The 24,978-nt window shown below is 23.1% G+C and overlaps 4 protein-coding genes across 4 annotated transcripts; 3 read left to right on the top strand and 1 right to left on the bottom strand. All coding sequences in view use genetic code 6, as the record gives it.

Annotated features, from left to right (window-relative positions):
* Nucleotides 1–123: 123 nt before the first annotated feature.
* Nucleotides 124–775, bottom strand: TTHERM_000558209 (hypothetical protein; the record flags this gene model as incomplete). The annotated part of the gene is made up of 2 exons (XM_012799270.1): nt 124–138; nt 638–775. The coding sequence occupies 2 exons, from the start codon at nt 773–775 to the stop codon at nt 124–126; spliced, it is 153 nt and encodes a 50-aa protein (XP_012654724.1).
* Nucleotides 776–3,609: 2,834 nt separating this feature from the next.
* Nucleotides 3,610–8,340, top strand: TTHERM_00558210 (cation channel family protein; the record flags this gene model as incomplete). Its single annotated transcript, XM_001022384.2, has 7 exons — nt 3,610–4,905; nt 5,323–5,779; nt 5,949–5,991; nt 6,055–6,454; nt 6,518–6,658; nt 6,716–6,951; nt 7,008–8,340. 7 exons carry the CDS (start codon nt 3,610–3,612, stop codon nt 8,338–8,340), a joined length of 3,906 nt encoding a protein of 1,301 aa, XP_001022384.2.
* A 1,632-nt stretch (nt 8,341–9,972) lies between these two features.
* Nucleotides 9,973–16,883, top strand: TTHERM_00558220 (ABC transporter C family protein; the record flags this gene model as incomplete). The annotated part of the gene is made up of 19 exons (XM_001022385.2): nt 9,973–10,303; nt 10,474–10,784; nt 10,981–11,224; nt 11,399–11,685; nt 11,746–12,531; nt 12,605–12,724; nt 12,782–13,034; nt 13,119–13,466; nt 13,590–13,844; nt 13,915–14,029; nt 14,091–14,351; nt 14,412–14,549; nt 14,609–14,758; nt 14,831–15,264; nt 15,321–15,403; nt 15,455–15,847; nt 15,905–16,003; nt 16,243–16,366; nt 16,432–16,883. 19 exons carry the CDS (start codon nt 9,973–9,975, stop codon nt 16,881–16,883), a joined length of 5,184 nt encoding a protein of 1,727 aa, XP_001022385.2.
* Nucleotides 16,884–18,541: 1,658 nt separating this feature from the next.
* On the top strand, nt 18,542–24,651 carry TTHERM_00558230 (ABC transporter family protein; the record flags this gene model as incomplete). Its single annotated transcript, XM_001022386.2, has 15 exons — nt 18,542–18,839; nt 18,905–19,203; nt 19,614–19,860; nt 19,922–20,208; nt 20,466–21,260; nt 21,313–21,432; nt 21,502–21,754; nt 21,843–22,091; nt 22,150–22,438; nt 22,574–22,972; nt 23,036–23,185; nt 23,248–23,764; nt 23,833–24,222; nt 24,278–24,376; nt 24,436–24,651. The coding sequence occupies 15 exons, from the start codon at nt 18,542–18,544 to the stop codon at nt 24,649–24,651; spliced, it is 4,608 nt and encodes a 1,535-aa protein (XP_001022386.2).
* Nucleotides 24,652–24,978: the final 327 nt, after the last annotated feature.

A 24,978-nucleotide genomic window follows, 5' to 3' on the forward strand; every position in this document is an offset into this window, starting at 1 on the left:
TAAAAGAATTGATTGGAATCAAGTATTAATAGCAATGGTAAATCAATTTCTTCTATTAATATTTTCTTGTTTTAGATTAGTTTAGTGTCTTAATTGTGCAGACACAATTTATTGAATTGCATATCATAATGGTAAAAACTAATTTAAATAAGAAAGATAAGTAAATAAATTAAACAGATGTTTTTGGATTTAAACTAAAATATGTTCAAAATATTCAAAGGTAATTAATTATTTTATTTGAAAACCCTTTATTAATTTTTTAAAAACATATTAACTAACTATTCATGTAAAGATAAATAAATTATAAAAATGAATTTATGAAAGAATAACAAAAATAATTTATAATTAACTTATAAAAATATCAATTTTCTTTTTACATGTTTCTGAATAAAAAAGGGTTTTTAAATATGATAATGTCTTTTATTAATTTAGGTTCAGTAAATTAAATTATTATACATCTATTTTAACTAGAAAAAAAATTTAATAGATTTCTATTTTAAGAATTATTATAATTATAGCTAAAATTCATTAGTGACTTGAATATTAGTGGAATTTCAATTTTATTCCTTTTTGAGTGAGTAGACTTTACTTATTTTCAGAAAATTCAAAATCAAAATAAAATAATATTATCTTTTACTTAGTTAATGGTTGAGGCAGGTAACAATTTTACTTAAGTACTGCATCTTGAAAGATAAAATTTGAAAAATCTAAATATGAAATATGTTTCTACATTAAATACAACCCAACGCTCTGAACTATAGTAGAACTAATCCATAATGACTAGTTTAAGTAATTAGACAAATCAATTACTATTTTTCCATTTGAATTTGATTAATTTTTAAAATCAAATTAGCTAACTGTTATCTCAAGCTATTTTTCAATAACAATCACAGCTAATGACCAATGACTTGTTATTTTTACATCCAATTAGTAGAAGTTTTCATTTATATCTGATAATATGAATGATTATTGGTCTTCTAAAGCCGTCTCCCAAGATATAAGATTAAGACCTTTTTAAAAAAATGATATAATAATTTGCTTAATATCATAAAAGTTAAAAATTTACCATTTTAATTCTATAAATTAACTAATATTTTGTTCTAAATATGTTACCCTTTTTAATGAAACTTTTCCATTTTATACCATAAACTGATACCAATTGACTATTTATCAGATAACAAATAAAGATCTAAAAGGTCGGTCCTTCTTAAAAAATTTGAAATGCTACCAATATCTTAAGATTTTAATTTTAATTCATAGAATTAAATTTAACAGATAACCAATTTTGTAATAAATTATATTAATATTATTCTTCTTAATATCGATAATTTCATTTTTAAGATAATAATTCTCTCTATTGTTTTCTTATAAATTAATTGTATAATTACTTTTTTACCTAAAACTTAATTATATTTATTTATTCTAAACACACTCAGCTATTAATTATTTATATAAAAATTTTAATAATTTCTTAAAAGAAAGGTAATCTTTTTTTCAAATAACAATATAATCCTATTCTAATCAAATCAGATTTTCATCAATAAATTATAATCATATTAAACTTATGTTTTTTATTAATTTGATTGATTGAAGTTAGTAGGACTAAATAACACGATAATAATAGTAGGAGTACATAGAAAATTTTAGAAAAATAGAACTTTAATAAAATAACTCATATTAAATGTTTCTATAATATTTTTTTTTCTTTGTTTTTATTATAAATTTCTGAAAAAAATTAATATTTTTTGTTTATTCTTCAAAACAAAAAGATAGTCAAATAGATAAATAGATATTGTAATGGACAACAAATTTATTAGATACTTAAAATTAAAATTAAAAGCATATAATGAAAAAATATGAAAAAAGCAAATAAATTATTTATTAAATTTGAGAATTTTATAAAAAATATTTAAACAGTATATATTGTTTGATATTTTAATTTACAAACGTTAGTAAAAATCTTAGTTTATTTATTAAAAATTTTTATTAGAAACTACAAAAATTATATTTTATAAAAAAAATATTTTTTCATAATTGTCAAAGATTATTTAAAAGCAATTTGCAAATTTAATATAAAATTAATTTACTACTTAGCTTAAGCTTCTAAGCTCTGTAAATTTCATTAATTTAAGCTATCTTGATTGAAATCTATTTAAAAATCAACCAGCAATCAGTATAATCAGTTTAATAATAAAATTTCAATTCAAGTATGTGCTATAAAATTAATATACATTTTAAATTTGTACATTACTTCTATTTTATTAAAATTAATTTTAATGCTCTTAATATCAAATAATTATCTAAGAAAATAATAATTTTATTTCTTTTTGTCCAATGCCATAATTCATAATGGAATTTGCATTTAAGTTGTCAAATTTCAACAATTATTTATTTGCTGAAATAAACGCAAACTAGCTAATATAAAAAGTAGAAGAAATGCTTGAAATAATTTAAAGATGGTATTTGGAATAGTTAACAAGGTTAGATTAAATTTTTCAAATAAATATTTTGGATTTCAAAAATCATTTAATTTATTTAAATCTAATTCATTTACTTAATAGTAAATACAAGCTATTATAATTTACTTCTATTCATGTTTATGTTCAAGTAGCAGCAATTTTAACCAATTATTTTTAATAATTAATTGTATAATAAATCATATAGCAGAGCAAGAGTATTAAAGTTTAAAAATCAATTAATTTTACGAAATAATAAATTTAGTAATACCTTATGATCTCTTAACCTCGTCCCACTGCGTTTACCGAATTTTTTGCAGACCAGAGGTTTTAAAAGACTTCAATCAAACATAAAATATTGTAGGGGGTTGGTAGTTATTTTATGGGGTTTTGTAGTATTTTAGAATTATATTATAATTTTTCAATTTTATTGATTCCTTACTTATTTTTGTGTTCATTAATATTTTTTTTAATTTTATTATTTTTCATATAAAGTCAATATATGTATATCATAAATCATATTTATACAGTTCATCAGATTTAAATTGAAGATATTAATATTTTGTATATTTACTTATTTATTGATTAACTTACTTTTTGATATTTATATCTATCTTTTGTTTAATTATTATAAAATTATTTTTAAATCAACACTAAGTATTAATTTACTTGTTTAAGATTTTATATAGTTCATTTATAAAATGAATGTAAAATAATAAAATTTTTTGGTTTTAAATAATAAAGATAAAGTTTTTTCAATTATAAATTTAAGATTAACTTTCACTTAAATTTAAAATTCTATGTTTTTTAAATATTATCATTTCATTTTTCATCTTATAAAATAAAAATGAATCAAAATTGACATAATTTATATAAGGTATTTTGTATCAGCAAACAAAAAAATTAAGTAATTTCTAACTTTACAATAAATAATTTATTGAATATGAAAACTTAATTTGTACTTTCTTTAATATATTATAAAAAAGCTTGAAATTAAATAATAATCAAATAATAAATTGTCTTATTTTTTAAATATTATTTTTGTTTTTGAATAAAAGAAAGTTTTTTTGATCTTTATGTCATATTTTTTGATAATGTGTATATTTTATGTAATCTTTTAGAAGTAACTATATTTATTAATTATAAGAATTTTATGTTCACAAATACAAAAACTTAAAATACTTATTTGTATACAAATTAGTAAAAAAATAGACCAAGTAACTAGAAGGAAAGTATTTTTTAATGTGAGAGTCAATCTGAAGGTTAAAATATTGAACAATATGGTTTATAAGAATAGCAAAAATGCTAGGATAACCATAACTTTTTGATTTCGCAAAGTAGACTTAAATAAAATATTAGAAATGAAGATACTGATGATGAAGTAAGCTGGCTTTCCTAATCAAATGTATCTTCAGCCAACTAGAGATTTTAATATTAGGAAAAAAATGAATTATATGAGGATAAATAAATAGATTTGATAAATGATGAATCTGAGATAAAATTTGGTATTTAAAATAATTCATAATTAAGTTAAGAGCATAGTAGGAATGAATTGATGTAATAATCTCCTCCTCCTCAAAAATAATTCTAAAGAAAATCAACTTTGAAAACCAAAAAGCAAAGTGATTTTATAAAATAGAAATCTGGAAATTATAACATAGAGTCAGCTGGCTGTGTAAAAAGAAGGTAACTTTTTGAGCTTGGATTTGCTTCCTCAGAAAGATAGGCAATAAAAAAAGATGGGTTAGAAGAGGAAGAAAATGATTTAGATTTTACATTTGACATAGAAGAAGCTACTACTGAAAATAAAAGAAAACACTAAGAAGATTTAATATATGATAGCAGTTAAATTAATTCTAAGAGTGTTAATAAAGATATTTCTGAGTTCAACGATGATTCTTTACTTGATAGTGAACACAATAAAAAAGAGAGTTCATAAAAAAATAAAAATAGCTAAAGTAGAAGTTAGGTAATCAACCTTAGCAATAAAAATAATCGCAGATATTCAGAGAGATTGGCAATTAATTTTATTCCAAGAAGTGAAAAAAGACAAAAAACAGATAATTCTTCTTAAAGTTAATAGTTAATTCCTTTGAATGAAACATTTGAGAATATGTAAGTTAACAACAAGACTAATATATTTAACAGAAATAATGTTTTCGAAGAAGATAATGTTTAAGAGCATTCATAAAGAAGAAAATCTAAATTCCTAGCAAATTTAAAACTAAAATAAAGCAACTCACCTGTTTTGAATAGTTAAGTTGATTAATTCTCTCCAAATGTTGACAAGTTAAATTTAAGTTTTTTTTCATCTGCTACAATATAAGATGAAATAAAGACTAATTAATTAGGAGAGCTAAATACTCCGATGGCATCTCAATTAGCTGAAAATAAAAGTCCTAATAATACTAGTGAATTAAAATGGAAGCTTGTAGGAGTGGCTTAAAAAGTAAAAAAATTTAGCAAAATTTTACTTGATCATTTGTATTACAAAAATTATAAAAATGTCAAACACATGCATTTTAAAGCAATAGATGATTAATCCTTTTTTTTCCATGGAGATTTGACAGTAAATTAGACTTTTTTTAGAAATAAACTTAGAGTTGTTGAACCGAGTGATACTTTTACTTTAATATGGAATTTTCTATTGTTGATTAGTATTTCTATTTCAATTATTCTTGTTCCTTTTAAAACATCATTTTCTATATCATTTTCACAGGGCTCTTTTGAATAAATATTTCTGGAGATATTACCTAAATCAATATTATCAATAGATATATTTTTAAATTTCTTTTAAGCTTATTACCATAAGGGATAGCTAATAGTCAATCTCAATAAGATTTTTTTTAATTATATTTAATATAAGTTCTTTTTTAACTTAATTACCACCTTGAGTTATTTAATTTAAAACGATGAATACAAGCTTATTTAATGGATATGCATGCTAAGAGTCTTTCAGCTTCCAAAATTAATAGGTATGGTTGATGAACATTTCTAGCTTTAGTAAAAATATAATACTTTCTTCGAATTAATAAAACTACTCCTATTAGTTGTTTTAATGGCTCATTTTGTTGGCTGTGGTTTTCACTATTGTGCATAATCTGAAATTTAAAGAGGAAGTTAGCATACTTGGCTGAATTAGTATGAGTTCGTTAATGAAGAGGTTTAATTTAGATACATAAATAGCATTTACTTTGCATTTATAACTATGATAACTGTCGGATATGGAGATATAGTCCCTATATCATATCTTGAAAAGCTGTATGTTATTATCATAACAGTTATAAGTAGTGGATTGTTTGGTTACTCAATAAATACAATAGGTAAACAAACTACCAAATTATTCATTTATTTAGTTAAAAAGATCAATATAATTTGGAATAAATTTTAATAGCATCTTGAGAAAAAATAACCAAAAATGATTTCATAAAATATTAAAATTTTTAATTATTCATAAATAAAATAAAAAAATTAAAATATATTTAAATAAAGGAGCGATTTTTCAAGAAATTTCGAAACGAGAGAGTGATTATAAGTATGATTAATTAGCTATTATTATTTTTAAATAAAAATGAGAAATTATTTATTATTTAAAAAGATAGCAGAAATATGACATAAATATATATTTAAGCAATCGATAGATTAGCAAAAAAGTTTAACTCCAAATTCTCAAAGCTATTGAGTATAAAAATATATCATAGGCTAATAAGCACTTGAGAGGAGAAGAAATTCTACAAAATCTATCACATAACATATAATCTGAATTTAAAAAGGAATTTTTCGGAAAAATACTTTCAAGCTGTAAAGCTTTTTAAAATAATTTTAGTCAAAAAGCTAGAGATCAATTTTGCTTGTACATGAAGGAAAATATATTTTAGCCAGGAGATTGCATATTTTCAGAAAATTAACAAACTGAAAATATTTATTTTATTTATTAAGGAGAAGTCTAAATCTTTTAAGAAATAAGCAATGAAAGAAGGATAATTGGGGTAGCTAAAGTAAATAAATAAATAATACAAATATACAAATAACTTAACTAAAATATTTTATCATTAAATAAGAATGGTGACACTTTGGGTATGTTTAGCTTCTTTACTTCTTATCATGAATAGATTGGAGCTATTAGTTCTGAAACTTCTTACTTGGCATATTGTAGTAAAAAAGATTTTTTATCTGTATTGAAGTAGCATCCTAGGGACTACGTAAAAAATAATCTATATTAGTTTTATCGACTTAAATAGTTTTAATATTTAAATCAGGAAAATTATTGCAGAATTAGGGATAATCTTACAATCTATAAACGAAGCACAGAATAAGCTTGCTTTAGTTGTGACTAAAGGGGACATGAAATACTGAAATGTCCGTTTTATGATAAGCGAAGAGATCCTCTTTTAACGATTTTCAGATATAATGTAGATAAACCACAGTAAAGGTAGAAAAAAACAAGAAGTTGTTAATAAAAATTTAACACTCTCTCTAAAAATAAAATTGTGAGGTAAAATTCACAAAAAAACATGCAAGAGATTTTTTAAATATTTTATTAATTAAAAGAAAAATATTGAGAGAAATAAGATGGCAATGTATTAATGATACAGACAATGAATTACATGACATAGATTCTGAAGCGGAAAAAGAAATCATGAATTCTAGTGATTTATATTTTTATTTGCTGGTGCCTCCATTTCGATGGGAAAACAACCAAATATAGATAATAGATGGAGAAGAAGAAGATGATACCTTTTATGAATACTATTAATAATTGATAGAGGATATCGATAGTTAAATTATTTAAGACAGCGATAAAATTAAACTGCAAAATTCTAACAAACAAGCAATTGATACTTATGATGCTAAATAACCAGTAATTGAATGTGAAGTTGAAACAAGTGACTCGGATAATGAAAATAGTAAATAAAGTGTAAATAAAACTGGAAAAATTATGACAGAAAATATTGTAACAAACACAATATCATATAAAACAATAAAAACAGAATAAAAAGAAAGCCTCAATTTTGATGAATTATCGTCAGGCTCTTCTTTGTAGTTATCTCATTAGCAGTTTTTACTAATTAGGTAAAAAGCTAAGGAGCTATAAAATTAATTGTATTAGAAAACCTGCTCATTAGATTAAAATCAAAGATAATTAAGTTTAATAAACAAAAAAGATTAATTAATTTACAAATAAACGAATGATTCAGAGCAAAGGAGTTAAAGTGAAAATAGTTCTAAGCAAAAAAATACAAATTTATCTGAATTAGTGATTGATTGTTCTAAAAGTGATCTAAGTAATCAAATTAATAGTTCTAATAGCTACTCGAATATACCATAAATCGGAATTAATAATGCATCTCAGAATACTTCCATTTCAATTATACCATTAAATTAAAAAAAAGTAAACACGGTGATGAGCTCAATTATTTAGCAAAAGTACAACTAGGTACAGCAAAAAAGGGGAAGCTAAGATAAGACCCTCATTTCAAAAATGAATTAAATTTAATAAAAAAATTTTGTTATCTCACCTCTTATTTCAATGAATTAAGATTAGTAAAAATTGGATGAATGGCAGTATTCAGAGTAAATGTAAAAAATAGACTAATTAATTAACAAAAATCAAATAATTGAATAAATAAATTAAGAGCATGAATAGTTTATTTAATTAGAATTAGATAATTATAGAGAGTATAAATCTTATTTTCCTAACAATAACGTTTCAAATGTACTAAAAGCTTTTGTAAAATTCTAAAGAAAAATATAAGCAAAACAAGATTTAAATTAAAAAATCAGAAAAATCAAAGGAAGAAAAAATGCACATAAACTTACCTTGGTTAATTTACTTAAAAAGGATTTCTAATTCAAGTCTCTTTTCTCGAATTAAAATTAATGATAAACAAATTTTCTATAAATTTTGTGAGTTGGTTCTATCCACTCAATTATAAAATAAAATATCCAACTTTAAAGTAAAAGTTAATAAAATATTTTAAAAACTGAACTAAATAAATTTACTTAATCGCATGATAAAATTATTAAATATAGTAAAAATAAATTTTTAAATCATTAACTTTAATAATTTTTTTTAAATCTTAAGATAATTTAATTTTCTTACAACCTTATATTAATTAAACTATATTTGACTTTCTTTCTTACATTTTTTTTAAAATATAAATTTCTTTTATCAATAATTCTCATTTTTTTAAATTATTCTTTAATTTTGAAGTATAAATAATTATTTATATATTTTATAATTTTAAATTTAAACCTTATTGTTTGTTTCCGTCTTAAGAGTAAAGATAAATAAGGTAATATTTTAGAATACTAGCTCACTATCCCTAAATAAAAAAGAAGAATGATCAGATAATAGGTGTTAAGCAGATATTTAATTAAAGAAAAATGGTAGAATATTATTTGAGGAAAAGTGATAAATAAAAATAATGAATGTATTTTTAATATTCCATTTTTAATAAATCATATAAAAAACTTTGATTTTAAACATCTTTCTCTAACTTACACAAATATTAATTAAATTTTGTTCACTTCATACAGCTTTTTAATTAAATTAATTACAAAAATTATTTACTCTCCATCACTATCACTTAAATAAAAAAATACAAATATTTTTTTTAATTGTAAAGAAAAATTATGAATTAATTATCTTTCTCAAACATAATAAATTAAAATTTCAGATTAGTAAATTTTGATTTTTTTAAACAATTTTATCTTTTTATCGATTAGTTTAAATTGCATAATATTTTAAACTATTAATTTAGAAGAGAGAAAAGAATAATCTAAAAGAATATTATAAATTTTCACTCAATAATTTTAATTCTTATTGCTTAGCCATTATTTGAGTATTCATAAAAATTATGAGAATAAAAATTATTTAATATTTTCTGAGTAATATTTAAAAATATTCAAGCAGTGGTTGTTTAATAAAAAATAAGTAAGCGAGTATTTTAACTTAATAGTATTTTTCTACAAAGTATATTAATTACTATTAATTCTTATATTAATTAATTGATTTGTATATTTTCTTGCTTGCAAAGAATATTCAGAAAAAACAAGATTTAAATGACTATTTAATGATGAAAAATAAAATCTAACTTTTTAAACTATTTATTTTCTTGATTAATTCAAAAATTCAAATTAACATAGCCACTTATTTAAATTAATATTTTTATATCAAAAAATTTGGAAAAAAATGTTTAGCAATTATTAACTTCGTTATTTAGTATTTAGAAACTAAAAGCAGTAATGTTTACTTGAAGAAAAGTAAATCACAAATCCACATTCATAGGAATAAATCTAAATATTAAACGTGATTTTTATTATTTATATTTATTATTAAAAAAATATGCATTAGTAAATCTAAAAATTTTTCACTTTACATTTACATTTTGTAAAAATAGTTTCTGAATTTAATTTTTAGTTTAATAAATTAATTAAGTAAAGCAAATACGAGTGGCTCAATATATTTACATATAAAAAATTAATCAATATTAAAAAATTGATTAAGAAAAGTATGCTTAGCCAAGTACTAAAGAAAAATAGCTCATCTTATTTTAAAAAGGCTGCAGCAAGCGAGTAAGTAACTCCTTAAAGTAGAAGGTTTTCAAATTCACCTTCTCTTTAAGATCATGAAAATGGAGTTAATATATTAAGGCCTGTCTCATTAAAAAGTTAGTTTTCGAAAAGAAGCATAGATAAAGCAAACGCATTTAAATATTAAAGCAAACTTTACAAATAAAATTTAGAATCAACTGCCTCCTTTTTATCAGCAATCACATTCGCATGGACAATAGAAATTTTAAAGACTGGTAGCAAGTGTATTAAATAGAGAAGAAATCTTGAACGTATTATTTTTTATTTTTCAAATTTTTTTCCATAATTATTTAGATTAGTAGGAGTATATATTTAAGAGGGTTTAAAAGGTTTATCTATGAGTGGATAGCTAGATATAAATATTTAGTAGTTTTTCATTTAGCAATTAATTTTAAGATATTTTTTATAAAAATTATTATAGCAAACGATTTATATGACTGCATAAGTGAGGAAACTCCTGAATTTGCTCACGAGTATATGAAAAAAAATTTTTTAAATTAGATGACAAAGCAAAGCAATATGTTTCTTTAGTCTAAAGTAGAACATATATAAAAAGTTACATAAACCAAAAAGGATAAGAGTTATAAATAAGCAGATATGGCAAATGAAGAAAAATCATTAGCCAAATAAAAAATTTAAATAGATAATATGCTTTATAATATCATTAAACAAATGTGCTTAAAGGAATATATCGCTGCAACACTACTTTCTCTATTAGGAAACCTCTGTTAAGTATTTTTTAATATAAATTTTATTTAAATATGATGACATTATATAATAATATTTTCTGAGCTTTTACTTATCTTTTTAGTGATTGTTTAAAATTTTAATTTAATAATTTATTTATTTAAGATTCAGCTACCTGAATTGTTTAAATCCGTATTTAAAAAATACTAAAATTCATCTTTATTTTTTATAAATATCTTAGTTTGTTGGACCTATTGTGCTAAATTATATCATCAAATTTCTTAAAAATGAAAATGAACCTGCGTGGCATGGCTATGCTTATGCAACTATTATTTTTTTTGGATATCTTTTAAGAGTATTTTTCCTTCAACATTCTCTTCATCTTACAAACAGAGTAGGAATCAAAGTATTAAATAGTTTAAACACTTCAATATACAACAAAATATTAAAATTATCTGCTTCTTCTAAAAAATATTATGATTCCGGTAAATAATTCTTTTTTTATGTAAAAACAACGCAATCTATTTGAAGATTTAATAAATTTAAATGTTAAGCTAAAAAAATTAATTAAAAAAATTTATCTATATCATTAAGAATTTTTTTTAGTAAAAATATTAACCAATTTAATTTACGTTAAATCAAAATATTAATTAATCTAGGCAAAACCATGAATTTAGTAACTGTAGACTCTTAGTCAATATTTGGATATGTTATGATGGCATAAAATATGATAACTGGTCCAATAATCGTTTTAGTTGCTGTCGCATTCATTATATATGAGCTTGGAATCATTGGTTTGGCAACTCCATTCTTTTTCTTTTTGGGTGCCTATTTACAAAAAGTAGTAAATTCCAGGGCTTTTAAGCTCAGGAGGATAATACTTCAATGGACAGATAAGCGTTCTAAGCAATTAAATGAATTTTTTGAGAATATTAGAATAATTAAAGTAAATAAATTTGTCAGTAATTAAAGATATTTTTAATTAATTAGCAATTATTTAAAAAAGTATTATGGTTGGGAGGAAATAATTAGTCAAAGAATTCAGGGTATAAGAAAAACTGAAACAGCTAATCTGATCTAAAATTAAATTATTAAGACAGTAGTAGAAGTAATAATGAATTCAACTCCAATAGCTATTAGTTTATTTATTTTTGGTCTTTATGCTGGCCTTTATGGAGATATTGAATCTAACACTGCCTATACTATTATTAGTTTATTAAATTTACTTCTTAACCCTTTAAAGATGATTGTTATAGTTTTGCTTTTGTAACAAAATGCAACTACTTCTGCAGCTAGAATAAATGAATTTCTCTCTGCAGAGGAATAAGAGTCAACAAGTGAAAGATTTGATTATGAAAACTTAGAGTTAGGTGAAATAAAAATATAAGAGGCCTCTTTTTCTTGGGATTCGTTGAAGTCAGCTGTTCATAATAGCATGAGTAAATTTAACAGAAGAATTGGATAAAAAAGCAATACAATTTAGCCAATAAATGCTAATCAACCACAAATAATAAATAATAAAAATTAAAAGTAAAATTAAGTTTTCACAGCTGAATAAGTAATGCAATTAGAGTAAAAATAATTTTAGCTTAATGCAATAGAGTAGTTTTTCTCTCGTGATTTAATGACTTTAAAAAATATCTCTCTTCAAATTTAATCAGGAGAAATAGTTGCCATTGTTGGTTAAGTAGCTTCTGGAAAAAGTAGTTTACTTCTAGCTATTTTAGGTGAAATGGTTAAAACTTCTGGAAGTTTAAAAATAAATGGATAAATAGCTTATATTCCTTAATCTGTAATAATTAATACATTTAATTATAGTTATTTAATTAATTTATTAATCACTTATTAATTTTTGCATCAAATAGCCTTGGTTATAAAATTCTTCTCTTAGAGATAATATCATATTTGGATAACCTTTTGATGAAGAAAGATATTTTAAAGTCATTGAAAAATGCCAGTTGACAGTTGATCTGCAAAATAAAGAAGTAAAACTATTTCGATTTATTTATTAAAAAATTGGCTAACTATTTACTCTTAAATAGGTTTTTCCTTTAGGTGATCTCACTGAAATAGGAGAAAGAGGAGTAAATTTATCTGGTGGATAAAAGCAAAGAATAGGTATAGCCCGTGCTGTGTATGCTAATGCTGATATATATCTTATCGATGACTGCTTAAGTGCTCTTGATGCTCATGTAGGCAAGTTGATTTTTTATGATATAATTTGTGGAGAATTAGAGGAAAAGACTGTCATTTTTGTAACTCATGCAATCCATTTTATAGAAGATATCGAAAAGAGTAAAATAAATCTTTAATATAAAAATAAATAAATAAAATAAATATATAAAATAAAATCTGAATTAAATCTTTTAAAAAAATTAGTTATTGTTTTAAAGGAAGGATAAATTGTTAATGTTGGTACACATGAATTTCTATAAAAAAACTGTTAAGAATATCAAAAATTAACATTAGTAAATGAAAAAGAAGTTAATCTAAGTGATGAAAGTAGCAGTAACTCGAGCGGGTCTTACAGTGATGATTCAGATTCTGATTCTAGCTATGAAATAAGCCCCGAAGGTTCTGAAAAAAGCTTAGAGAAAGACGAAGAAAATAAAATTAAGAGCTCTGAAAGTGCAGAATCTGATTACTAACAAGAGAGAGTAAAATTTGAAAGGAAAGATAGGAAAGTAAGAGACTAATTAGAAGATAATGCAGAACAAGTGCCAGACTGTAAGAAAACTTTTTTTAAAATATTCTTTATTTAATTTTCAGAAAATATTACTTATCTTTATTCTATATTCGCTTAAATTCCTTTTTTTTCGATTAATAAATTATTTTTTTAATAAAAAAAAGTTAATTATGTTGAATAAAAAGGAAGGATATAAAACTTTTAAAAATCAGCAAGTATTCTTTCAAAAAGAAATTCTAGATAGGTATCTAGATAGGCATCTAGGTAGATTTCAAGGTAGAATTCTAGATAAGGAAGTATTCTTAATAAAACAATATAGTCTGAGAAAAAAAAGAGTAAATTCTCAATTAGAAGATCAGAAACTAGAAAAAGCATGTTCAACCTTTCTTACTTAGTAGAAGATAAATATTTTGAAGATAGTAAATAAAATTAACTCCAGCAAATTAATTAAATAAATAAATGAATTAATTTATTTTTTTAAACAAAAAGGTTCAATTCCTGCTTCAGTTTATAAAAGATATGTAATTTCAGGTGGTAAATGTGCTACATTCAATATGTTTATGAGTTTTCTACTCTCTTAGGCGTTTAAAATTATTTCTGATTGGTAAATATTTTATTTAATTCTATAAAGGTATTTATTTAACTAAATATTTTATTTTAATTAGGTGGATTGGCCAATGGAGTGGCAATTAATATCAGCAAACAAACTTATTCTACATGATCATATACTTTATTTTTGGTTTTTTATAAGCCATATTTATCTACTTGAGGGGATATACATTTAGTTTATTCACTACAAACAGTTCAAACGTTTTTTAATCTCGTTTACTTAATAGGTTGCTACATACTCCATAATGGTGGTATGATGTAACACCAATAGGTAAAATAATAGCTAGAACAACAAAAGATCAAGATGATTTAGATAGGTAAAATATTGTTTTACTTTTATAGATGGTTAAATTTGAGTATTTTTTCTCATCAAATAGCACTCTTCCTTGGAATATGAAGTTTGCTCTTACTAATATATTCTAATTAGTTACAGTTATCGTTACAATCGGAATTATATTTCCTCACTTCATTGCACTAGGTGCAATTTGCTTTTATGTTTACTTCATAATAATTAAGTAAATAAATTAATCATATTTTGTTCGTTTGTAAATTAATTAATTTTTAATAATCAAAGGTTTTATTTAATTACTTCAAGAGAAATCAAAAAAATAGAAGCAAGCACTCGTGGTCCTGTTATTTCGCACTTTTAAGAAACAACAAATGGAATATTTATAATTAGAGCCTTTAAAAAACAAGAAGATTTTATGAATAAAATGCTTTCAAAGTACTAAATATTTTTCACAATTTTATTTTAAATATTTATATTTATATTTTTTAAATTAAAAATATTAATTAGATAGAGAGATTATATTGTTAGTTTTGTAAATTAAAATTAATGCAATAGATGGGTATCTGTTGTAACTGATTTGATGGGACTTTTTATTGTTTCAGTCTGTGCATATTTTAGTGTACTCAGCAAAACTTTTAATATCGTTTCGAATGTTTCACTCATAGGATTAGCCCTCTCTTCCAGTTTTTAAATTTCCTAAATTATCAGCTTTACACTTAAATTGTTAGCTGATACAGAATCTAATATGAACGCTTTAGTGAGAATGATATAACTGATAGACACTAATCCATAAGAAAGTAGCTGGGATGATTGCAAAGCTCCTGAAAATTGGCCAAAACAGGGTGAGATTGTATTTGATAATGTCTCATTAAAATACAGATAAGAGCTTCCTCAAGTCATTAACAATCTCAGCTTTAAAATAGAGAAAAACCAAAAGATAGGTTAGCTTTTCATTTATTTAAATCACAAAAAAATCATTTTGATTAAAAATAAATAGGTGTTGTAGGAAGAACTGGATGCGGAAAATCGACTTTAACTTTAGGTATATTGAGAATACTTGAGATTACGTTTGATTAAAATGTAAATTTTTATATGAGTTGTATGTTTTTTTCAATAATTGTTTAATTAAAGAATGAAATAGGAAGAATAATCCTAGATGGCTAAGATATTCGTGAATTAGGTTTGCATGAATTAAGATAAAAAATTATGATTATTCCTTAAGAGCCTGTACTATTTTCAGGCACTCTTAAAGAAAATGTTGACCCATTTAATCAGTATTCAGAAAAAGATGTAGTAGAAATATTAAAGAAAGTAAGTATATGGGATCAACTCGATTAAATATTAGAAAAGCAATAAGATAAAAAAGCATCAGTTATTTAGAAAAATAAACCAAATAAAATGAGTTAAATTGCATCAGAAATTAAAGATGATCATATTAGTAAATTAAATTTAACCATAGAATCTGGTGGAACTAATTTTTCTTTGGGACAGCGTTAGCTAATTTGCATAGCAAGAGCTATAATAGTAAATTATTATTTAAATTAGAGATTTAAACTAATTAATTTTTACATTTTTGAAAAGAAAAAGCCAAAAATTCTATTGATGGATGAGGCTACAGCAAGCATTGACGAAATGACAGACTCTTTAATTTAAAACCTAATAAAGTAGGAGCTAAAAGATGTAAATTTATTTTATTTTTATTATTTTGTTATTTGAAACTATTCTTTCAATAAATAATACTTACAAAAATTAAATTTAAAATCAATTTAAATTTATTTTTGTTTATCAAAAAATATTTTCATAAATTAATATTTTTAACAAATAATCTAATTTTCCTTCATTTTAAAAAGCTTAAAATTATTATTAAATTCATTTAAATTGAATAAAATAAATTAATTTGCTTTCTATAATGTAAAAAGGCTACTGTTATCACTATAGCTCATAGATTAAAAACTATAATTCAATATGATAAAATTCTAGTTTTAGATAAAGGTACTTTGAAAGAATTTGATACACCTTTGAATCTTATAAATAAGGAATAGAGTATTACAAATTGTTATTAAAAACTAATTTATTAATTTAACTATCTATTTTATAAAAATAATAAGGCTTTTTCAGAAATTTAGTGATGGAAAATGGCATGATTTTCTTAGAGGAAATGAAATAACTTGCAATTAAAAAAGAATAAGAGAGTAAAAATGCTGCTTCGGAAGAAAACAACTAAGTTGCTATAAATTATCCAACTGTTAACGAAATTTTAAACACATAAAGAACAGAGAGGGCTTTAAACTATACTTTCAGCTCAGAAGATTATAAAACTAATTATAACCTTTTTAAGTAAGGTTAAACTAGTAGATTTATGAATGTATAAAATTCTTCAGCTATAAATATTCGTTCTAAAAGAATTTAACTCCCTTCTTTGCATGAAACATCTATTATGAAAACAAACAACAATGAAACAGCTGTTCCCTCAAATGAAGTCTAATCAAGTTAAATAATACAAGATTTAAACATAACTCAAAACAAATAATAAACTAAATCTAACTTAGATTTTTAATGAACATTACATTACATTAATCTTTTTCAAATAAAATATATTTAAAATTTAAACAATTAAAACCAATAAATTATAATAAAAAATAAAATATTCAAATTTAAACACGAATTTTATTTAATAAACATTTTAGACTATTCTAAACTATTTAAACTGTAATAAATATATTTTATAAAATTCTATTTATATTGCCTGCCACCTTACTTAAACTGTTATTATTTATTATAATACATTTTAACTTTATATTCTTTAAATTTAAAAAATATTAATTTTTTTTCCCATCGTTTCTTTAATTTGATAGGAAATGTAATAAAACTAGACAATTTTTTGAAATTTTTTAAATATAATAATAATAAGAATGTCAATAAGCATAAATCTTCAATTGAAATAATTTTATTTTTTATAGTTTTAAAGCATGACAGACATAAATAAATGTCAAAATATTTATTGCTCAAAAACAATATCTAAAAACAAATAACGATATTTTAAAATATATTAATTGTATATCCTCATTTATTTAAATAAATATTTAAATATATGTAGAGCCAGTTTAAAAATTATAAAATGAATATATACATGAATCCAGAAATAAATTTTTAACATCTTAAATAATAAGAATTTAAAGCATATTAATTATTTTAATAGTCCTTCATTTTATATTTATTTTATATTTATCTATTTTATTAGTTAAAAACTAATTTTATTGATTCATAATTTTTCTCTAAATCAATCTTATTAAACTTGTAAACTGAGTTATAAATATAAAAATTTTTAATAAATTCTGATATCGCTAACTGAAGATAAGTAAATAAATAAATAATTGAATGATTATATTTAAATTGAATTGAATTTAAATTTATTTACAAAATAAGTTTTTTATTTTTCCTTCTATAAATATAATTTTCATATTAGATTTGTTTGGAAACCAAATTAAAGTATTATAAAATGGTTTTAAGATAAATTATTGTACCTCTTCAGTAAAAAGATAAATTTCCAAATAGAAAAATCTTTTGGTAGAAAACTCTGAGAAAATAAAATGAAGAGAAAGCAATATTAAAATCAGAAATTATCAGCTGATTTTACAAAAATTTATTCTTACATCAAATAATCTATAAAAATTCTTAAAATCTTCTTTTTTTTTAAATAAACAATTTTCTAAGGGCAAGTAAATTAGCGCATTCTAAAAATCTCTATTTTACAAAATAAATTCATGATAAAATTTAAAAAATTTATAAATAAAGGATTTTATAGAAGTAAAATCATTTGTACCATCAATGCATATAGTCTAAATATATCTTTAAAGCACCATTATGAAAATAATTAAATTCATTAATTTGAAAATAATTAAATAACAAATTTTGTTTATATTTATTAATCTGTTATTCTTCTAGAAATTATATTTACAAATGTAAAATATGATTCTTAAAGTTTTCTTTTTTATAAAATTTTCGAATTATTCCAGAAAAAAGTTTAACATATATATATATTTTTGATCGCAAAATTAAAATAAAAGATAAACAATTTTACAAAAAAACAACAAACAAGTAATAGTTTCCTTCTTTTTAAATATAGATCACCATATTAAAAAGAAATTTATCCAAAAAACAATTTAGTTATTAATACAATCCATCATAAGAATTTCAATCTGCTAAAGTATTGCTCAAATGCAGGTTTAATAAGATACAGATGGCGTTAAGCCTCCTATTACTCATATCGCTATCGAAATGAAATAGAAGGAATCCATCAATAACAATGTGAATAATGACTAACCTTAAAACCCCTAAAGCTTACATCATAAGAAATTTTAGTTTACATAGGAAGAATTAATAGCAAAAGGGAAAACAAAGTATCATGAAAATAATGAGGTTAAAGCTGGATTTTTCTCATTTTTGACATTTTTCTGGACTTAAGGAATTATGTCTATGGGTGCAAAGCGTGAAAAGGAAAAGAAGTATTTGCAATGTAAAGAAATTACTTTTTGCATAAAATTATTTATTCATTAAACCGATATAATAATAAAAATATAGAGGATGACTTGTATGATTGTAGACCAAAAGAGCAGCCTCTTTTCGCATACAATTTTATGGAAGAGCATTTAATTTAACAAATAAGATCATTAGGAAGATAAGATCTACACGATGAAGCTGAACACGTAAAGAAGATGGCTGAAGAAAAACTGTTTAGAAGGTAAAATGGAGAGAAGGGAACCAAGCAATAAGAAAGACCTTACAAATAAAGAAAAATAGTAGAAAAAGTATTGAAAATTTTAGGTCTAAAGACATTTATCCTTGCTTGTGTTTTGGCTACAGTAGCTAATTTACTGCAGGTATAATTAAGATTGTTTTAGTCTACTTTCTAAAATTTAAGAATTTACTTGTAAATATGTCGCGAAATATTTTCAAAACAAAAAGATATGATCGATATTTGTTTTCCTTAAAAATAATAAAAATAATTCCACAATTATTTTTTAGTTATATAAAGAAAAAATTGTTATAGTCAAAATGATTGCTTAAATTACTTATTTAACAATTAGTACTTCCTTAATTAATAAAAAAATAGAGGTTCAAAATAAATTAATTTGATTGGGTTAAGCCTAAATTTTTTTCTTTTAAATTAAATTATAATGAATGATTAGAAAATAGAGCAATCGATATTTATTTACCTCTACTTTTAATTTATAAAATTTATTTCTTTTATCTAATTAAATTCATTACAATTTACTCTTAATAAATATAGTTTTCTGGCCCACTTTTTCTTAATGAAATTCTTAAATACATTTAATCATCTAGCGATGAACCTAAATGGCATGGATATTTATGGGCAAGTTTACTTACTGTTTGCTATCTACTTAGAACATTCATTCTTTAACACTCTTTACACTTGATTAACTTCACTGGTTTGCAAGTTTTAAATGCCTTGAGCAGTTCGATTTACACAAAAATTATGAGAGTTTCTTCATCCACCAGAAAATATTTTGACACAGGTAATAAAAAATTGCCATTTTTTAATTTTCAAATGCAAATTTTCAATTAATAATATTTTAGGAAAAACTATGAATTTAATTTCAGTTGATTCTCAAGCAGTATTCTAATTAATTATGTTGGGAACCTTCTTAGTTTCTTCCCCAATCATGGTTGTTGTAAGTATGGCCTTAATTATTGTATAAATTGGCCCTATTGGTTTAGTTGCTCCTGTTTTCTTTGTTTTTGGAACATATCTTTAAAAGAAAATTAACGCCGCTGCATTTGCTTTAAGAAAAATGCTACTCACTTTTACAGATAAGAGATCTAAATCTGTGAATGAATTTTTTGAAGGAATACGTATAATTAAGGTAAAATATAAATCATAATTTTTTATTTCTTTTATTGAATTTGCTTTCATAAAAAATTATTTAAATAATTTCAAACCAAGCAATTTTACATTCTTTGAAATTAGTTAATTAATTTAAATAAAATTAAACCAATAAAAAATTTTGATAAATTAATTAACTATTTTTATAAATATTTCTCAGAAAATTCCTAAAATCATAAATTTATTGAATGTCAAATAATTGGCTTTAATAATTTAATTAATTTTAAAACAATAAAGTATTACGCATGGGAAGACATGGTTAGCGAACGTATCTTCAATATTCGTTAAAATGAATTAAAAGGATTGATGAAAAGTTAAATTTTAAAGAGTTTAATAGAAGTCACTATGAATGTTACTCCTCTTTTAATGAGTATCCTTATTTTTGGTTTGTATGCAGCTATCTATAGCGATTTCAATGCAGCAAAAGCATATACAGTTTTGAGTTTATTCAATTTACTACTTATACCTTTGAGAATGGTTACAATGGTGTTAATGATGTACTTAAATGCAAAGGCTTCTATGACTAGAATCGAATTCTACTTAATGAGTGAAGAAAGAGAAGAAGATGTTGTAATTAAAGACGACCCATCCTTATAAGTCGGAGAAATTGAAATCAATAATGGAAATTTTGCTTGGGAATCAGTAACAGCTGCCATTCACAATGAGTAAGGCATGAAGTTTATGAGATAAGGTGGTCCACCTGGAGGCTAGAAAAAACCTACACCAGGCAATAATGAGAAACCTAAAGGCCCTGGTTCATATTAATAAAATGAAACATTAGCTACCCAAAATGATTAATTGATCCAAAAAGAAGAAGATTTCAATAAACTAACTCCACTTGAAGAGCTTTCTTTGAAAAATTTGAATATTCTTAAAAACATCAATCTTAAAGTAAAGTCCGGATAAATGATGGCTATTGTTGGATAAGTAGCTGCTGGTAAATCCAGCTTACTTCTTGCAATTCTTGGTGAAATGAAAAAGAACACTGGTGAAGTCAAAGTAAAGGGAAAAATAGCTTACGTTCCTTAAACAGTAATTAAATTTTTCATAATTTGTAATATGTAAATTTTTTTTTTAAAACTAGGCTTGGTTATAAAATGCTACTTTGAGAGACAATATACTCTTCGGATAGCCTTGGGATGAAAAAAAATATAACGATGTTATTGATAGATGTTAATTGAGATCTGAAATAGAAAATGGTGAAGTAATTAATTAATTAATTAATGTTTTATAATTAGCTTATTTTTCATTTTTTATCTAAACTCAACAATAGGTTCTTCCTGGTGGAGATATGACAGAAATCGGTGAAAGAGGTATAAACCTTTCTGGTGGTTAAAAGTAAAGAGTAGCTATAGCAAGAGCTCTATACTCTGATTCTGACATATTTATTATAGACGATTGCTTAAGTGCTCTAGATGCTCATGTCGGAAAGAATGTCTTTGATCTTGTTTTAAAAGGCGCCCTTAAAAATAAAACAGTTGTTTTTGTTACTCATGCTCTTCATTATATGCCTGAAGTTGAAAGAAGTAAAATTTAAAATTAATTTACTAATTTATAAAATCAAAAATTTAATAATTTACTAAATGTTTCTAATTTAACTAACTAATTAATTAGTCATTGTAATGAAGGAGGGTGAGATCGTTGAAGATGGAACTCATGAATATTTAAAGAAAAATGGCTAAGAGTATATTAGACTAAATTAATTATAAGAAGAAAAGAAACAAGAAGAAGAGAAATCATAAAAAGAAAAGAGTAGAATATCTAATAAAGAAGATCTAGAAGTTGAAAATGATTAAGAAAATGACGAGAACAAGCTTGCCGAAGAAGAATAATCTATGAATCATGATCCAGATTTACCTTCAGGTAATTTAAAATTAATAAACTTAGAATTATCAATATTAATTTTATTTTTTATATTTAGCCGAAAGAATAGAGCTAAAAAATAGATAATCAGAAGTTCTTAGTCAAACAAATAAGGTTAGAAGAAGAACTATGGAATCAAGAAATGAATCCGAATAATAAAAGAATGAAGAAAATAAATTAGAAATTAAGAAATAAGTTGGTAAAATTGTTTAAAAAGAAGAAAGAGCTACAGGTGCAGTACCAGGCTATGTATACAAAAAATACATTAATTTCTCAGGTCTTAAAAATACCTTGGTTATGATTACATGCTTTTGCTTAGCCCAAGCTTTTAAAATGGTTTCTGATTGGTAAATTTATTTATTTATTCATTCATTCATTCATTTCTCACTAAAATTAAAATATTTTTCAATTTCATTTTTATCTAATTAATTAATTTTAGCTTTTGACTTATTTATTTATTTATTTGTACAATTTTTAAATAGGTGGATTGGTTAATGGAGTTCAGATTCATATGAACTTAAAACTGGAGCTTATATCGGAATTTATGCTATTTTAATTATATTCTCAGGTCTTTTCATTTTCCTGAGAGGTTATACATTTGGTATTTTCAGTTTAAAAAGCTCATAAAACTTTTAGCAATCTCTTCTGAGCAAACTTTTACACACTCCTCTTTGGTGGTTTGATATCACACCAACAGGTAGAATTGTTGCTAGAACAAGTAAAGATTAGGATGACTTAGATAGTAGTCTACCTTGGAATATGCAATTTGCAGTAACTAACATCATATAACTTATTGCTACTTGCATTATGATCGGCATTATTCTTCCCCTCTTCTTTATTGTTTTCTTTATTACTTTCTTCATATACGTCAGAATTATTGGGTAAATTTATTTTCGAAAGCAATTAATTAAATAAACAAACAAAAAAATATTATTAAAAATAAGATATTACCTTATCACAGCTAGAGAAATTAAGAGATTAGAAGCCAACACAAGAGCTCCAGTTATCTCTCATTATTAAGAATCTATCAATGGACTTTATGTTATTAGAGCCTTTGGCAAAGAAAAGGACTTCATTCAAAAAATGCTTCTAAAGTAACTTAAAAATTTATTTAGCTTTAAATATATTTATTAAAATTGTGAAAAAAAATATATAGTGAAAGAGATTATATTATCAGTTTTACAAATATGAACTACACTAATAGATGGATTTCTATTATTACAGAGATATTTGCTTTAGTCATAATCAGTGGTACTGCATATTTCGGTGTTTTGAGTAAATAATTCAACTATTAAAGCAATGGTTCTTTGATTGGTTTAGCTCTTACATATAGTTTCTAAATTTCAGCTATTTTATCATTTACTCTTAAGCTTATTGCAGACACTGAAAGTGGCATGAATGCTGTCGTTAGAATGCTTTAATATATTGAAAAGAACCCACAAGAAAATGACTGGAGATCATAAAAACCTATTGAGAAATGGCCTCAATAAGGTCAATATTAGCTAGATAAAATCACCTATAAATATAGAGAAGAATTGCCCACAGTTATCAATGGTATTTCTTTTGACATCAAGAATAATGAAAAAATTGGTGTTGTTGGTAGAACTGGAAGTGGTAAATCTACTTTGACTTTAGGTTTGATGAGAATTCTTGAACTAATTCAAGACAATAATGTAAATAAATTGCATTGTTTTTTTCTAAACAAAATAATAAAATAAATCAATTTAAAACAAATAAATAGGGATAACTTGGTAAAATTAGTTTAGATGGATAAAATATTAGAGATATTGGATTACATGATTTGAGAGAAAAAGTAACTATCATTCCTTAGGATCCTCTATTATTCAGTGGAACAATTAGATCAAATATCGATCCATATAAAAAATATACTGATTCGGAAATATGTGACGTTCTTTAAAAAGTGGAGATCTGGAATTAACTTGACTCCATTCTTGAGAAATAGTTAGAAAAAGAAAGTAAAGAAAAGAAATAAGGTGGCTAACTTTCAAACAATCCTAACTACTAGATGGAGTAAATATAGAAGAAAAAATTAGAAATTGTTGTAGAAGGAGGAGGTTCAAACTTTTCTTTAGGACAAAGACAATTGATATGCATTGCAAGAGCTTTGATTGTAATTATTTATTTAAGTTTTTTTAAATTAAATTAATTATTTTACTTGAAAATAGAAAAAACCTAAAGTACTCTTGATGGATGAAGCTACTGCCAGTATTGATGAAATGACTGATAGATTAATATAAAATATGATTAAAAAAGAGCTTACTTAAGTAAATAAATTATATTTTATAGAATTTAATTAATATATTTAATCTTTTTATTTAAATAGACCACAGTAGTTACTATTGCACACAGACTGAAAACAATTATTCAATACGATAGAATAGTCGTTTTAGAACTTGGTAATTTGAAGGAAATAGAAACTCCATCAACTCTCTTAGAAAATCCAAACAGCTATTTCTGTAAGCTTGTTAATTCTCATGGCAAATAATTCTATGATGAAATGAAATTGCTAGCTAAGAACAAAGAACTTGATGTCTATTGATCTTACAAATAATAATATTCTTAACATTTACTTATAATTTCTATTTCAAAAATATATCAATCAACACAAAAGTAAATTTATTTACAATATGTTGTTAAACTATCAAAATTGTAAAAAATTAAAATATTCATAAAATTATTTTTAGTAAGCTTATATATATATAAATTTATTTTGTCACTAAACATTTTAAATAAAATTTATTTTCTTTTTAAACATTAATCGTTTTTAAACAATATCTAATCTATGTTTAAAAAATATATTTTTATTATTGATAAAACATAATTTCAAAATATGGATTTGCTATATTTTAAAATTGTTTAATTACTC

Source organism: Tetrahymena thermophila (genome assembly GCF_000189635.1).
Source record: "Tetrahymena thermophila SB210 genomic scaffold scf_8254486, whole genome shotgun sequence".
In the NCBI taxonomy this organism is placed as follows: Eukaryota; Ciliophora; class Oligohymenophorea; order Hymenostomatida; family Tetrahymenidae; genus Tetrahymena; species Tetrahymena thermophila.